The sequence below is a fragment of the Oryzias latipes genome, chromosome 8 (genome assembly GCF_002234675.1).
Source record: "Oryzias latipes chromosome 8, ASM223467v1".
Classification (NCBI taxonomy): Eukaryota; Metazoa; Chordata; class Actinopteri; order Beloniformes; family Adrianichthyidae; genus Oryzias; species Oryzias latipes.
This window is the reverse complement of record NC_019866.2, coordinates 23,495,307-23,512,986: the sequence shown is the minus strand read 5'-3', so window position 1 is coordinate 23,512,986 and position 17,680 is coordinate 23,495,307. Positions and strand designations below refer to the sequence as shown.

The window sequence follows — 17,680 nt, the reverse complement described above, 5'->3', positions numbered from 1 at the left end:
CGTGGAATCTTTTAAATCAGCACAACCTCACCATTCAGCACCAACTCTAGTCGTTTAGCCGTTTCTCGATGTTGTGTTCACATACGAGACATAAAATCATGCGACGAAAGACAATGCAGGCAGGAAAATATTAAATTTTGCCGTGCAAACCCAAAAAGGTTTAGCAAACCACTTTTAAGACACAGAATGAAAGTTTGAGTTACTTTAAAAAAAAAACTTATTTCAACAAACTTTTTAACATGTTTTTGAATGAAAATTTAAGGAAAAATTCCATGAGAAATCTAGATTCGTGTCATTTCCGCACTATAGGCGCATCAGATTTTATGGAGCAGCATCAATGAATGGACAGTTTCTGAATTCATGTCGTATATAAGGCTCACTGTAACAACACTCAAACTGCCCTCTGATTGGCTTCTCATTTGTAACCGTCAAGCTGCACGCTGGTCCGGTGCGCTTTTCGTGTGATACATGTTGTGTAAGTGTTTGCTTAAAATGCTGTGCGTGAACAGTTTCTCTCTGCTGGCTCACCGTGTGGTCTATCCTTCTTTATCCTACGCGTGGGAAAAAAACATCAACTGATCAAACTCCTCAGATCTTAGCGTTTTTCACCTGCAGGAAGGTCGTACCCACCTACAAGGGCAAATGGCAACAAGAACATGTAGAATCACAGATATAACTGATTTAATGAAAAGCGTCATTCTGTATAAAACACTAAGTATGAAAGGTAATTTAAATTTCAAATAAAAATTAGTGCAAAAAAGTTCATAGTGTCTGTATTTTTAACTGACTTCTGGGTTCCTTTGTTATCAGACAGACATGGGTTGTGTTTTCACATTCCTGACAAATGTCGTCGAAAGACGACATTTGTCAGGAATGTCTCAGATTATTCAGGGGAAAAACATACTGCATTGAAAAAGAAATGCTTAAAATAGCACACTTTTCCTTTTAAGATGGTCACAAATGAGTTTAGCTCTTTTTCTTTCAAAACTTTCCACATCCTTCAGCGTAAGACTCGTCCCAACTGCCACTTCTGAAGCTTGAACAACAGTCAAACACTTATCTCCATCTGAATGTGGCATTTTAGAATGAACAGCTGCGTACTTTCTATTGTGTGGTTCATGTTTTTTTTTTTTTGCAAGTTCCCCAAACTCCCACAAAGAAAAATATTCTGTAGAGTTTAAAAAATTCCACATAGTTGGGATTTTTCCCACACTGTTGTTTAAAGCGTCTAGCTCTTTTTACAACTCTTACATTGCTTTGCAGCCTTTGTGTTGTCTGCTGTGATGCTCCTTTTTTCCTTAAAGTAAAACAGACTGTGTCCAGTATCAATAGAATCAATTTATTTCATCTAGAAACAATTTGATAATGTATAGGTCAATGCAATTTGATTAACAACAACAGACAGATTGATCTGGTTGCATTGTAGGAACATAAATTGATTAATTGATTACTTTTTTTTACCCTTACTTACTTTTATTTATTTATTTTATTTATTTTAGCTTATTTTTTGCCTCAGATTTGTCTTAATGTAAATATTTCATTTGTCTGTGTTGAGAGACAAAATTAGAAAAAAAAATCCAGAAAATCACATTCCTCCTCTAGAGCAGTGGTGTTTTGGAGTTGTTGCTGGGCAACACAGACTTTCAACTCCCTCAAACGATTTTCTATGGGGTTGAGATGTAAAGACTGGCTCGGCCACGCCAGGACCTTGACATGCTTCTTATGAAGCCACTCCTTTGTTACCTGGGCAGTGTGTTTTGGATCATTGTCATGCTGAAAGACCCAGCCATGTTTCTTTTTCAATGCCCTTGTCGATGAAAGGAGGTTTTCGTTCAAAACCTGACCATACATGGTCCATTCATTCCTTCCTTTGCACAAATTAGGCGTCCTAGTCCCTTTGATGAAAAACAGCCCCAAAGCATGATGTTTCCACCCCCATGCTTCACAGTAGGTGGTATGGTGTTCTTTGGATGCTACTCTGCATTCTTTCTCCTCCTAACTGAACGAGTAGAGTTCTTTCCAAAAAGTTCCATTTTTGTTTCATCTGACCATATGACATTCTCCCTATCCTCTTCTGGATCATCCAAATGCTCTCTAGCAAACTTTAGACGGGCCTGCACATGTACTGGCATTGGCTGGCAGACACATCTGGCCCTGCAGGGTTTGAGTCCCTGGTGGGTCCCTGCTAGATCCCCCCGTGTGGTTCTGGGATTTTTGATCACTGTTCTTGTGATCATTTTGACCCCCCCGGGGTGAGATCTTGGGGGAAGCCCCAGATAGAGGGAGATTATCGGTGGTCTTGTACGTCTTTCATTTCCTAATAATTGATTTCTTCACACCAAGCTGCTCACCTGTTGCAGATTCAGTCTTTCCAGCCTGGTGCAGGTCAATAATTGGGTTTCTGGTGTCCTCAGACAGCTCTTTGGTGTTGACCATAGTGGAGTTTGCAGTGTGACTGTTTGAGGTTGTGGACAGGAGTCTTTGATATAGATAACCAGTTCTAACAGGTGTCATTGATACAGGTAACCAGTGGAGGACAGATGATCCTCTACAGAAGAAGTTACAGGTCTGTGAGAGACAGATATCTAGCTTGTTTGTAGGTGAAAAAGTACTTATTTTCCACCATAATTTACAAATAAATTCTTTAAAAAGCAGGCAAAGGGATTTTCTGGATTTTTATTTTTTATTTTTATTTTTTTTTTAGTTGAGGTTTACATATGATGAAAATGACAGGCCCCTCATATCTTTTAAGTGGGAGAACTGACTAAAAACAGTACAAGTCTAATATAGAGTTTAGAGGAGAAGGCAGAAGGTCTCTGTGGTCGTGTCTTTGACCTCCTCTGTCTGTCTGTCTGTGCAGTACACTCTGGCCACCGACGCCTTCCAGCTGGGCTACACGGAGGACGGACACTGCAAAGGAGAGGTGGACCGCTCGCTGCCGCCCCCCCACAGGCTGAGCTGGGAGATTCCATCAGAGGTATTAAACGCAACGCAGCGACGACGGGGAGTTTCCCAAAAGATTAACTGCTTCTCAGATACAGGAGCAGAAATGAAATCTCCCTAAAGGATCTGTGTTTTTCTGAGTTGAGCTGCTCAGGAAGGAAGACTTGAATACTTCTCCTTTTTTTCCAGCAGGAAATGAAATGCTGACCGTTTTGATTTGATTTAAAATGGTTTATTTAAAGCAATCAAATAAAAAAAACACACAAACATTACAATCATCAGTTATACATTCATGCAATGACTTATCAGACTTAGGATATTTAGACAGAAAATTAAATATTGATTGAAAAGGAGTGGAAGGAAGTGAATTTATATAATCCCACCCCTGTTCTACCGTAACTATTTTATTACATGAATTATCTTTATGCGGTTCATGACTTTTATCAGACAGAATTAGGAATCCGTAGGTATCAATAAAGCACATGACAAAGATGAATTACTTAATTATTATGTAAAATATAGACATAGTTATTTTAGAAATCAACATGGCAAATGCCGATCAGTTATCTAAAATATACGCAGATTATGTTAATTAGAAAAATCATGTAAAAAATTAAAAAAATAATACTATATCAGTAAAATAGACGTGACACTGTTTCAAAAATCTTCATAACAAAAGTTGATAGAGAGGTGGGTGGTTGGTGGATGACCACCATGTCCCAACAAGGCTGCAACGTCAGCAATGAGGTGGCGGAGCCATGGTTTGGGCCACAATCGTGGGGAATAAGCTTGTCTGCCCCCTTAGGGTCCCCAAAGGCGTGAAAATTACCTCTAAAAAGTGGGTGGAGTTTTTGACCGAAGAATCGTGCTTTCCATAACAAAATCATCTACATGCATGACAATACATCATCTCATACAGCAAGGACTACCTATGCATTAGGGGTGTTAGATAAAAATCGATTCGGAAATATGTCGTGATTTCCACTTCCCCCTCCAACCGCTAGTTGGCAGCAGAGCACATGGAGCCTCTTTGAGCAGCACCACACCACATAAAACAGGGAAACCTCAGCTAGAGGCAGCTTTTTTCATTGTTATAAGACATGAACTACTTAGTTTTTACTTGGGATGAGTACCAAACCGAAACTCTGAGCCATGATGCTGCCAGCAACATATAAAAATGCGGATTGCGGTGCTTTTTAGCGGCTCAGATAAGAACGAGTGAAGCACTGCAGCTTCACAGCGGCCAATGGACTTAGCATTGGCTAAAATACTATCGGCAAAGCGGGCCAAAGTTCTGCAGAACCTAATCCATCAGAACAATGTGTACAACGCTCTGAAAAAAGGGCAACGTTGTGGCGATGACCGTTACTATTTGACCTCCGTGTGTGTGAGGGCGCAGCTGCAGTGCAGACTGATGTTTAAAGAAAGCATCTTTGCCACATTAAAGCGTCTCCTCCACCCTGTCATGCTGCTGCGTCGTCATAACACTTTATTGTTTCTGGAAAGAATTAGTGTTTTTTTTCACACCTTAACCTTTGAAGAACCATTCAGGCTCCCTTCTTCATGCTCCGTTTGAAAGTACTGGAGAAGCTACAGTTTGCAATATTGGAAATAAACAGCACTTTGTTTCCTCAATCATTCATGTTTTTCTTACACTGAAATATATTTTGTGGAAATCAGACAACGCTGACTCTTGCCTTTCTACATTTGAAGTTACCAACATAGAAGCACTACAAATTTGCCTGAGTTGATGCCAAAGATCTCCATGTGGGTCTGATCTGACCACAGCATCTTCTCCCCATCTCTCTCCAAATCATGAAAGTTTTCATTGACAAACTTCATGCGGGCCTGTCCATGTGTCTTCCTAAGCAGGTAGACTTTGTGAGCTCTGCAAGATGCTGAACTGTAAAGTAATACCAGTGGTTTTCTTGGTGACTGTGGTTCAGTTGCTTTGAGCTCATCAACTAACTCCTGCCGTGTTGTTTTAGGCCGATTTCTCAATGATCTCATGATCACAGAAACCCCACCAGGTCAGATCTGGTTTGGAGCCGCAGACCTAAAGGTGGATCAATGGTCAGCTTCTTGCTGGTGGTTTTGCAGTCCATTCTGGTCTGGTGCAGGTCTTCAATCTTCTCCCTTAAAGCCACTGAAAGCTCTTTAGTCTTTCCCATGTTGTTTGGAGTCTGACTGATTCTGTGGACAGGTGTCTTTTCTACAGATGATCAGTTCAAACAGGTGTCTTCAGGTCAGCTGACAGGTTGATTAAGAGAGTCTAACTGGTCTGTGCGAACCAGAACTCTTTAAGGTTTTTAGGTGTTCAAATAATAATAATAGTGGATTAGATTTATCTGCGCTTTTTCTTGGCACTCAAAGTGCTTACAATGTCTCCATTAATCATTCACTCCTCACTCAGACTAGGTGATGGTAACTACTGATGGAGCCTCAGCTGCCCTGGGGCAGACTGACAGAGGCGTGGCTGTCAGTTTGCCCCTACGGCCCCTCTGACCATCATTAGGTCATTCAAACACATTCACATTCATTTTCTTTCTTATACTGAAATATATTTAGTTGTGGAAATCTGACAACATTGACTCTTACCTTTCTACATCTTAAGTTATCCAAATAGAAGCACTACAAATTTGCCCGAGTAAAAGCAGCTTATGTATGAGACACAGTTGAAGTGCTGAACATTTTATTACAATGGAAGACGTATTGGCCACTGTGGACCCAAAAGTACATGAACTTACGGTGTGGCCCCCATCCTCCCCTGACCTCGACCACATTAAGAACCTTTAGGGCATCCTCAAGCCAAATATCTCTGAGGGTGGGGGGCAGTTCCCATCCAAACTTCAGCCCTGGGAGCCTATTCTCATGTCCTGCAAAGAAATTCAAACAGAAACTCTCCAAAAACTCACAAGTTCACTGGATGCAAGAGTTGTGAAGCTGCTCCAAAATGAGGGTTCCTGTGTTAGAAAAGGAACTCGACCTATGAAGATGTTTTTGATTGGAAAAGCTTTGGATTTCAGTCAATATGACCTCCTAAAGCAGCAAATTCAAGAAATGACCCTTTTCTGTTCTTTAGAATGGATCAGTGTTGTGGAACTCTGTTGTGTGGAATAACGGTGACTATGAAGGTTTTTATTGTTGGAAAAAATGTTATCTTTTGGAGGTTTGTTTAATAACTTTTAATATTGACTCTAATGGTTTGTAACTATAAAATGATGCTGACAGGCATTTGCATTGATTATTTAGAAAAATCAAATAATATATCATATAATAATCACGTAATAATTTGAAACGTGCTGTAAACATTTTTACAGCCATGAAGGCAGCTTTAAATACAGAATTCAGTATTTTGTGGTCCTTCAGTATACATGAGTTTTTGGGTATTGGCTTGTATAAAAAGGGGGGAAAAAGTATTTTATTTATGAGTAAAAATGAGCAAAGGCTCTTCTTCTACATAAAATAATAAATATCTAAAAAAAGTAGATGGAACAAAAGCGAAAAGTAAATCTTAAACATCACATCTACTGGAAAGTTGAAGCATTTTTTTAAAGATAAAAGTTTAGACTTGAACTCAACTGAGTTTAGAATTGGAAAAAGTCCGCTGCAGTGCCAAAATAAGCATGAATGAAATCATTTTTGGTTCATATATTGTGGGAGGAACTGAAAGTCCCTAAAATAACCAACCATTGATTGCAATCAAACCAAAAAAGGGAAATGTATTTCATCCTGGCTGCGTTATTCCCCTAAGTCTACCGCCGTGTACGTGCACACGAACGTGCACGCGATGATGAGCTTGTAGGCTGTTATATATATATATATATATATATATATATATATATATATATATATATATATATATATATATATATATATATATATATATATATATATATATATATATATATATATGTGGGTTCCTCTGATGTTATCGTTCTGTGGTGGATCGTTGTTTGTGGTTGTCTGCACGTGGGAGAAACTTTCAGTTTATTATTAAGCTGAATGAGTTGCAAAGCCCGGTTGCTTTGAGAGGGTTGCGTCAGGAAGGGCATCCGGCGTAAAACATTGCCAAGTTTACCATGCGACTCGTTCGCTGTGGCGACCCCTGATGGGAAAAGCCGAAAGAGAAACAACATTAAGCTGAATGAGTTTGAGCTATGGCTGAGTTACAAAGTCTCCATCCTCCTTTGTGTTTAACACAGCATTCTTTATTTTAGTGGTTTATGAAGGGGCGTGTACAGTCAGCGCCTGCACACGAGGGTTTGACAAACATTTCTCTAGGAAGCAGGTTCAGTTAATTAAAAAAAATAAAATTAGAGGACCTTTTTAATTATTGACTCCATCTAAATAACAAAATATCATAAAGTTCAGGAGGGCAGTGATCAGACGTTCCTCCATGTTATTCTTGAAGTCCACCCACGGATCACAGCACAGGCCAAAGCTAAGTCCCTGATTGGTTGACGTGTCGCTCACATCTTCCTCACCAAAGTTCAGATATTTACACCCACACGGCGCCACCAGACCACGCCGCGACGTCACGCTGCTTCGATGCTCAAATCGTGCCTCAGGATCTATGATTGTGTCTGCACATTGACTCAACGTTAACCTGGACACCCCTGAAGCTCAAATCGCTTTCAGTGTGAACACAGCATTAGGAGGCAGAGAGGTTCTGTAGTTGAGGAGCAGATTTACCACACATCAGGATGAATTCTTCTTTACAAATGACTTCTAAATCATTCCGATTCGGTGGCTGTTGCTTAGCAACTTTGAGCTTCAGCTCTCTCCAGAAGTTTTCTGTAGGATGGAGATCCAGAGACTGGCTGGACCGCTCCATGACCTTGATCTGCTTCTTCCTCGGTCATTCCTTGGTTGTCTTGGCTGTTCGTTTTGGGTCATTATCCCGTTGGCAGATCCACCCACCACCCATTTGAAGCTCCCGGCTTAAGGAGGGAAGGAGGTTCAGTACATGGCTCCGCCCATCCTCCCATCCCCACGTTGAAGTAGGCCTGTGCAGAAAAACGCCCCAAACCATAATGTTTCCACCTCTATGCTTGACAGTGGGGACAGTGTTCTTGGGGTCATAGGCAGCATTTCTCTTCCTCCAAACATGACGGGTTGAGTTGATGCCAAAGATCTCCATGTGGGTCTGATCTGACCACAGCATCTTCTCCCCATCTTTCTCAAAATCATGAAGGTTTTCATTGACAAACTGCATGCGGGCCTGTCCATGTGTCTTCCTGCCGTGATCTCATGATCACGGAAACCCCACCAGGTCAGATCTGGTTTGGAGCCGCAGACCTAAAGGTGGATCAATGGTCAGCTTCTTGCTGGTGCTTTTGTAGTCCATTCTGGTCTGGTTTATTTTTTGTGATTTTTCTATCTCACTGTTCAAATGACCATTAGGATGACAGACTGTCCGTCTCTTTCTGTCCCAGTACCACATGTCATCAGGAAACTGGCCAACCTGGCTGATGACCAGCAGCTGCAGGGAAAGGCATGGTTTAGTCGCAGTAAAGAGCAGTTTTGGCTCACGTGTGGATGGTTCTTTGTGATTACAGGTCCAGGATCAGATCTTCAGCTCCCTGACTTTAGCAAAAGCTCTTGCAGACGACGTCGACTGCCATGTGTTCCCCTTCAGAGACTTTGGAAAAGGAAAGATCAAGAAACTCCGAGTCAGCCCCGACGCCTTCATACAGATCAGCTTACAGCTGGCGTACTTCAGGGTGAGGAAGACTACCGCCTGTTTGCTTCTGTTCTATTGAGGACTTCAGCCTGTCTCACTGTGTGTAGTGAATGTATTTAAAAAGCTTCTTTCTGAAAATCAAAGAATGACCAAACATTCATTGTTTCCAGCTGAGGATATTAGAAGAAAAATGTTGAAACAAAACAGAAAACTGAAAGTTTCTAAACGATAAGAACCCAGTAGCAAAAATGATCAAGAACCTTTTCTGTCCTTTGAAATGAATAAAGAATTCAAATACATTTGTTTCCAGAAAAAAACACAAGAGAATAAACTGAAAGAGAGAAGAAGTACAGGAGTGTAGGACCATGCAGAGTTGAGGCAGAGATGAAACATTAGGAATGGAGACGGTTAAATTCCTTAAATAACAGTGTTTGGCTCCACTGAGGCAGTGTGATGGTCATAAATCTCTTCCTGCTGGTTTCAGGACCGCGGCAGTTTCTGCCTGACCTACGAAGCGTCCATGACCCGTCTGTTCAGGGAGGGCCGCACGGAGACGGTCCGGTCCTGCTCCAACCAGAGCTGTGCCTTTGTCAAAGCCCTGGAGGGCGGAGAGGTAACGCTGCTCACCCAGGCGGGGCTTTTGATGAAATAATGAAACTTTAACCCAATGTTTGTGTGTGCAGGGAAACTAAACCTCCTTAAAGTTTCTCAACTGTTGGGGACAGGGAGGTTCTCTAGTTAATCATCTCCAGTTTTACTCAGACTGTAAAAGCCATGGACAAATCGAGGCGTGACGTTACCTGTAGAAACCGCTATGTTATGGTTTTCTATGGGTGGCCAAATCTCTCACCATTGCTTCCTGATACGGGCGCCGACGTGTTGAAACCTGTCGACAGGGATTGATCCGAGTCGCTCTGAGTCAGCGTATCTACGGCAACGGCTACAGAATCAGAGCGACTGCAGCAAACAACCCAAACTAATAAATGTCTACATTGATATGAATAATAATTATACTTATACTACAATAGTAAATTTGTAGAGTAATTGTTTTTAATTTGGGGATTTTTAAATAGAGAAATTAAACTCTAAGCTCTTTTTTATTTAATTTTTATGAACAATCTTAAAAATGTTATTTGTAAAAACTCTGATAAACGTCAGTGCGTTTTAGGATCATTTAACAACAAATCCTGGAAATGTTTTCTATAGTTGGCGTTTTAGTTCAAAAGCTGCATTTGACTTTATCTTAACGTTTCACGGTTAGACGGTTCAAAGGAGGCCTGTGTGGTGTTGAAGGTTCTCCACGATTTTTCCATCCTCCAAGTTCAGCTGAATAAACTTCCAGCAGATCGATAACAAGAAGACAGTAAATGAAAACTAAGCAACACCTCGATAAAATTGGAACTACTAGAAAAGGCTCCCTGTCCTAAAAGCTTCCAACAGGCAGTTTTTACAAACTTATTTTTAAGTCTTTAGAGAAAATGTCAAAAAATTCCAAAACTTTAGCCGAAAATAAAATTTTCTATTTCATATTGATTACCTATTTTTATTCAAAGTGTCGACTATATTTAAAACAAATGTATTTTTTCAGAACTTATTTCAGTAAACTAAACTTCAGTCTAATTTTCTTTATCTGCCAAGAAAACTTAATAGCTTTATTTTGAAAATGAGAACCTTCCCCGACACTTTACTTTGAAGAGTCATTTACTTGTGTTGACAGTAGTACATTTTGTTTAGCTAGTAACTAAAATCCAACATTATTCTGCATTTTAGAGCAATAAAAACTACACTCTACTATATTTATGAAGATTGCGAATCCCCAATCTCGGAGATCATTAATATTCATACTTGAGTTTTCGGGAAGACATTGTGATTATCGGAGTAATCGGATACGGGTTACAGCCCTATTTGCTAAAAATTACAGACTCTTGGTTCTTTGTCAAATTCAAAGACCTTCCCTAAAGATTTGTGTTTCTAACGGATGTGGTTCTGCAGGGAGCGGACCAGTGCAAACGTCTCTTCCGCCAGGCTTCTGAGAAGCACCAGAACCTTTATCGCATGGCCATGACCGGAGCCGGGATAGACCGACACCTCTTCTGCCTGTACGTCGTCTCCAAGTACCTGGGCGTGGATTCGCCTTTCCTCAAAGAGGTGAGCTGCTCGCCTCTTCTTCCCAGACGATGGCTTCTAGCTTTGTTTCCCCTTTGCGTCTCGTGTTCCCCGTTTTGTGGTTGGTTGATAACGTAAAGCCCCCGTTTCAAGGTCAATTCAACAACTGGACGAGTCGAGCAGAAGTGCCGGTTAACGCACAGCCCAAAACTCCCGTCTGCCTGGTTCCTTTGTCCTCTCAGATTGTAGGTTCTTGAACCTCTGATGAGAACATGCACTAGAGGAAGCTGAAAGCTGAAACTGGGCCAGCTTCAATCCTCAATCACTGTCAGGAAAACAGACTGTTGACGTTTAGCTCAGATGTTTGCCAAACCGACGGCCGGAATGAGATAAGCATGTAGTTACCGAAATTACCCCCTTTAGAGGGTTATAAATAACTCTCTAAAGTTCTGTGTTTATTGGGGGGTCAAAGGTACATTTTGAGGACATATGTTAGCATTTTAGTTTAAATGCTGGAGAAATTTTTGAAGACGACCGTCACTTCAAAGCCGTGGTAACAAAGCTGAACATATATTTCCTCCTAAACAAGCGTGTGCTTTAATCAGAAAGTCTTTTGTAAAGTTCCCCCACACACACACACACACACAACAGTTCCTCTAATTCCCGGAGAAAGAGTAGCTTTGTGGATGTGGTGAAGAGGATGAAGCAAGTAGGGCTGAAACGATTCCTCGAGTTACTTGATTACAAAAATTCTTCGAGGCAAAAACTCTGCCTCAAAGCCTCGTTAAATTCCTATGACGCGCACTATACGCGCGGCGCAGGGATTTGATTGTGTCACACGGACCTTTTGAATTTAGTTGGCGCGATGGCGGAGAATAGATCTATAAATAAACGGCAGAAATTGTCTAAAGTGTGGGATCATTACACACTTAATAAAGAAGAGAACAAGGTGCAGTGTCTCTACTGCAAAATAGAGCTGGCATACACAACAGCACATCTTCCATGATTCAGTATCTGAACAGAAGACATCGGCGCAACCGCTGTAACCTCGACCCTTAGGTACGGAACCCGCGCGTGCCACCGGCAGGGAGCGAGTGGCGGTGTCAGCCGCTCCGCGGCGACCAGCGCAGGCCGCCTCGGCGGGCGGCGAGAGCCCCTAGCTGCGGTATTCAGGCGACCGGGCCTGATTTGAATACTCTAATTTTTTCAAAGTAAACGCTTCAGACCCCGCGGGACACTCAGCTAAGAGCATTGAGGGGGCGCCGAGAGGCAGGGGCTGGGACAGGCGGTAGCTCGCCTTTCGGCGGACCGCGAGGCTTCTTTAAGCATTGCAAAAATAACAAAAGTATTATTTTTACACAAATTATAAACAATGATAATGATCAAATATGTTTTTCTGATTCTTTTATTTTTAATGGCCTTCCATTTTGGTGTTGTGCCACCCTTTCAAAGTCTTCTGCCCCCCATACAAAATGTTCTAGCTCCGCCACTTCTCAAGACCAACTTAAAAACACCAAAGTAACATTTGCATCAAAGCGGATCTTTAAAATCAAATGCTTGTTCATTTTACGACCACATCATTTTTGTCATGCATCATTTGTTTTGGTTGTTCAAAAACACACACAAGTCGTTTTATCCGATTACTCGATTAATCGATCGATTAAGTGCTAGATGTATTGATTACAAAAAGAATCGATAGCTGCAGCCCTAGAAGCAAGGATTTCACAGAAAACACAAACATGCTGGTTCCTGCAGATTTTAGACTGGAAGATGGAAGTTGATTTATCTAGAAAAACCAAAACAAAAAAAGACAGAGAATCCCTCCAGAAATGTGGCTGGTAGTGTTTTATTAGACTTTATGAAGTGATGGGGGTCATTTTAGTGTTTTATACTGCGGTTGGATGCACAAACGTTTTAAAACTGCTCATTCTAAAGCTCTGAATGTGTAAACCCCATGAACGAAGAAAATATGGATTTATGTAAAGAGGAAACGTTTGTTGGTCAAAGATTGTTACTTCTCCTCCGAGGTAGATCCACAGAGATCCAGAAACCAGTAAAATGGCTTTTTGAGGTTTTTGGGTTCGTTCCATTGACTGTATATGCCAACCAAACAGAGTGACTCCTCCCCCTTGGCGTTCCAAACAGGAAGTACCCGCTGGCCCCAAGAAGCCGAAATCCCATAGACTTCTATAGAGAAATAAAAAGCTGGTACTGTTGTCACTTTCTAACATCTTCTTGACAATCCTCATTTATTTTACATTTTTTTCTGTAGTACAAGTTGTCTGTTTAGGTCTTCGTTTATCCAGGTGGCCCAGTCTGGAGGGTTGTGTCAAAATAAGTTTTAAAACGTTTCGCCGCTCATCTAACTGGCTTTTTCAGTGCGAGTGGTGCAGGATTCCCCACCACCAATCGCACTGATGAAGCCGCATTTTTCCAATCCAGTTGATTCGACTCAACTTCAAGTCTGTAAGGCAAATTATCCAAGTTAGAAAGTGGCAACTCAGAGGCTTCGATAAAAGCATGTGGTGCCCGCTGGCCCCCATGTCCAACGTTCGAAACCCTTGATTGATAGATCTCGTATAGACTACTTTTAAAGTGTAGGGATGTGGACGTCCAATGTGCTCACTATTGACCAGCAAGAGCGGTTGCCAAAGAAACGATGCCTCAACAGTTGGTCTGAGCCATCGTTTCTATCCTTGTGACGTCAGACTCTCTTGTTCCATTCTCAGATACGGTCCAAGGCGTTGAGACTTGGGTTCACGTCCTCCTGAAGTTCTTTTCTCCTCTGCTTTTTCTCCCCCCGAACCAAACGCAGGTTCTGTCTGAGCCTTGGCGCCTCTCCACCAGCCAGACTCCGGTGCAGCAGATGGAGCTGTTCGACCTGAAGAACCACCCAGACTTCGTATCACTCGGTGGAGGGTTCGGACCCGTAAGTACCCAAAGTCCTCAAGAGTCGCCCGCATGTGAGCGAAAGGAGCAAAGTGTTGATCAGATGTTGGTCGTAGCCTGGTCACCGTAGCTTTAGCTCCAGCGTTTGCATGTGTTTGACTACCGTAATTCTTCAACCGTTTACTCAATGAACGTAGTTCCAATGGATCCTGAAATGGAGAAACGCAGCTTTGTGCTGATAAGTGTTTACGTATGTAATGTCTAACACAGAAGGAGAACTTTAGTGGCTTTTGCGTTTGTCTTCAGGTCGCAGACGATGGTTATGGCGTTTCATACATCATCGTTGGTGAAGATATGATCAACTTCCACGTGTCCTCTAAACACTCCTGTGGGGAAACGGTAAGTCTCCTCTGGTGGGGGGCACATCTGAGTGAGTGAGCGGTGAGCTACGCTGATACACCAGTCTAGCCCCCCCATTGCTCGGGGTCGGGCATAGAGGCACTGGGCGTTCAAGCATAGAGACACTGGGGGGGTTCAAGCATAGAGACACTGGGGGTCTTCACTGGGGTTTTCACTCTACGGAGTCACCAAGCGGTCTACAACCTTGAGGGTCACCTGTGTGCCACGTACCCGTTTGCCCTTGTATTTTACTGGTATCCACCCAGAATCTGCTTTTTTATTTATTTATTTTATTTTTTATTTATTTTTATTTTCGGGGGAGTTTTTCCTTACCGAGAAGGAGGATCTAAGGGCAGGGATTTCCACTTTAGCTTGGTCTGTTTAGGTTAGCAATTAACTAATGTATTTTAGAACTGGTTTTATTTTTATTTTTTTGCAATAAGTGAACCCGTTGAGACAGCTGTGTTGTAGCATCAGACTATATAAATAAAACTGAATTAAATCTCTTTTAGACTCATAATCCAGGAAGCGTCCAAAGTAGAGGAGAGTATGTTTCCTTTTAGTTACCCATCACTGGTCAAAACATGGAGAAACTAAATGCCGTCAACTTTTGCTGCGTCTCCTTTTGGTGGAGATTATCGGTGGATGTGCCTCACACACAGTGCTTCAGGTTTTCCACCACTGAAAGAATTTCTGAAGGATGCTAAACTCAAAGTGAAAATGAAAGTGCAGCAAACCAAGAGTGTGACACAAGTTCATCGCTAAGTGTTGCAGCATTTTTACCCTCAGAACTTTGTACTGAGGATAAAAAGAGTTCCAGGACTTTAGGAGTTTATCTGCTTTTCTACCACGGTCCGGGTGAATACTCGATTCTGATTGGCTGCTGGGTGTGCATTAAGTATTGGTTAATGGCAGACGACGTGTGCATTATCAGAAATGAACGCACGTGCGTTCATTTCTGATAATGCACACGTCCTCTGCCATTAACCCCTTACATCTGCATGACCACCTCCTCTTCCTCAACTGTGGTTTTATTCACCGGACGCCATCTTTCTGCCCTTCCTCGCAGGACTCTCACAGGTTTGGAGCTCAGATCGCCAAAGCCCTTCAGGACATCATGGCCGTCCTCTCCGCCGACACGGCGTCCTCCTCCAAAGGGCCGGCTCAGCCGCAGTCCAAGAAGCTCCTCTAAACGGGCCGAGCCCCGCATCCCAGAACCCCACCGCCCCAATGTGACCCTCCATCAGTCCGTAACTAATGAGAATTTCACACAAGCCAGTATCCTCGCATTACCCAGACTTCGGCTGGATTCTCCCTAACCGCTCAACCACCTGATGGCCTCAGTTTTTACAGACTTCTGCTGGGAAACATTCTTGAAATCTGAACAGGGAAATCTATGTGTTGTTTGGAGATGATGATGGTGAGAGCAGATGTAGTTAGAACAAAAGTTCCTTCTGTCAGCTCCATCTATTACCGCGTTTCCACGGAAACTGGGCAGAAGAGACGGCAGGGAGATTTCCAGAGGAGCTGTGTGAGAATACAGAGTGGTACTGTTGAGCATCACACGCCCTGACCACATCTCCTTAGTTTCTTAACTTCTGATTGAGCCGTACGTCTTTATCTGCGGCGTAAAGCTCCTTTTGGATGATGCTGGTTCAGGAACTCGGTGGAATTTCCCGCTGGACGCTGTCCTTTGACATTTAGGTAGACCTCATCCACTAAAAAACGACATTGAAAGCACAAAAGTATTCAATCTAAAGATGTGATAGGGAGCAAAGAACAAAAAATTCTTGAGTTTAAGGTGAGGATTAAACACGTTTGCAAAGAAGTTAGGGGAAAAAGGGCAACACAAGATTTTATTTTGTTTTGTTTTGTAATAAAATATGTATTTTTTTGTTTTTAAGATGTGTGTATATAACAAAAAGTACTGTGGAAAATGCTGGGTTGATCATATGTCACATGAAAGCAGTTGATCGAGTCATAATTAGGTTCTTTTTATGTTTTTTAATCTTTTATTTTTGAGTTGTGCAAGTTCTCCCTCACTAATCCCTGATCAGGACTTTAGTCTTCAAAGCCTCTGAACTTCACCGTTTCTGTAGATTCTGAGCCCCGTTTAGTCTCCATGATCGTTGTTTGATCGGCATTATGCGGGCAAGAAAGCTGCCTCCAGAGCTGCATCAGCTGCTCCGTGTTCCAGAGATGAGCTGAAAGACTTCTTTAAAACGACATTTCCTCTTGGTGTCCCAACGTTTGATGACCTGCTGCTGAGCAGAAGTGAAGCTTTCTCGCCGCCAGTCCGTCTCTGCTGAGTCAGCAGTGGTGCCTTCTCCCTGCTGTTTCCTGTTCACCGGTGAAGCAGATCCCGACCTGCAGGTTCCCCGCTGGCTCGCTGCAGCTTCGCAGCTGCACACAATCCCCTCAGTGACGCATGAGGAGGATCATGCTGGCAAAGAAAAGATGGAATGAATTCAGGCTCTGGTGCAGCACTAACCCCTGCCGGCTTCTAGAGGCGTCTTCTGGGGTTTTCCAGATGAACAAACGGCTTTCAAAAACCAGATTCCAGATCAGTTACATCATTTTTCAATGCAAAGTGAACATCGGCCTTTAAAAGTGTGATGCAGTATGAGGACCTGCCAAGACCCAAACACAGCCTGCAGAACTCTATCTCTGTAGAAGTTTCCAGAGCTGACAGGAAGTTTGGGGAAAATCCTCCGTTTCCTGTAGCTGAGATCAGAGATGCAGCAGCTACTGTGGAGGCGGTCTGGTCTCCTCATCCACCTCCTCAGATCAGTCTGATCCTGGTCTGGGATTCCAGCTGCTCCCTTTGAGCATGTTCAGCCCGTGTCCTTGTTGTAACGTGTGTGTTTTTGTGTGTCAGCACATGTGCTCAGGGTGTCTTTTGACAGTTACGGCCATGAGATGCGCTTCAGCCAAATCCGAAAAGAGTGTTTCTGAGTTCCTCCTCCTGTGAGGGGATGAAGACGATGCACAGTCTGGATTTGTGCATCGAGGGCCAAACACTAAATGCAGTTATGTGCCTCAGCCTGCCTCCTCTGTGACGCACACTTACTGTGACGGGGGAAGCAACAACTGTAGATTGTAGCAACACAATGTCTCTTTTCACAGAACAAACCACAACTCAGACCTTTATATTTGTGAGATATTTTTTTACATGTGAGACTGAGAAAAGCGCAGATGTTTCCTGATGATCTGTTTTTGATTTTTAAAGCCTATTTAAATGTGGAAATATGTTGGTGTGTTTTGGCAAATAAATATTTTTGTGGTTAAGCTGTTTGTTTTTGTGTATTTTTTCTAAACTCTACAAAAACATTTGATACAAAAACTGATTTTTGGAATCTTTCCTGTGGTTTTTAGCTTTCTCTGTGCTTTACTGCTGTGAACTTCTTTGAGTGTTTTTTTTTATTTTGAAAAAAAACAAAAATGTCTTGGGGGAAAAAAAAACTTAAAATGTATATTTCTTAGTTAATGCAGCAGTTTATGCAGATGCAGCTACCATCCTACTGCACCTGTTTGCTGTTCAAACTCAAATCTGGTTCAGTTTTGAGTAAAAGTGTCTTCATTGCTGCTGAGTCCAAATAAAAGGTTGGACTGTTTTAACTCACTAATAGGTGATAAAAATGTTACATAAAGTTCTGG

The 17,680-nt window shown here is 42.3% G+C and overlaps 1 protein-coding gene across 2 annotated transcripts in view; it reads left to right on the top strand.

Annotated features, from left to right (window-relative positions):
* The window catches only part of LOC101172168 (carnitine O-palmitoyltransferase 1, liver isoform), a 37,277-nt gene extending 19,966 nt beyond the window's left edge, over positions 1 to 17,311 (top strand). For both annotated transcript variants that reach the window (XM_004071865.4, XM_023957800.1), the window contains exons 13-19: positions 2,861 to 2,977; positions 8,505 to 8,669; positions 9,114 to 9,242; positions 10,622 to 10,777; positions 13,551 to 13,664; positions 13,931 to 14,023; positions 15,093 to 17,311. In XM_004071865.4, the coding sequence (XP_004071913.1) occupies positions 2,861 to 2,977; positions 8,505 to 8,669; positions 9,114 to 9,242; positions 10,622 to 10,777; positions 13,551 to 13,664; positions 13,931 to 14,023; positions 15,093 to 15,215 (897 nt within the window). In that variant the 3' untranslated portion in view covers positions 15,216 to 17,311. The remainder of the gene's footprint in view (positions 1 to 2,860; positions 2,978 to 8,504; positions 8,670 to 9,113; positions 9,243 to 10,621; positions 10,778 to 13,550; positions 13,665 to 13,930; positions 14,024 to 15,092) is intronic.
* Positions 17,312 to 17,680: the final 369 nt, after the last annotated feature.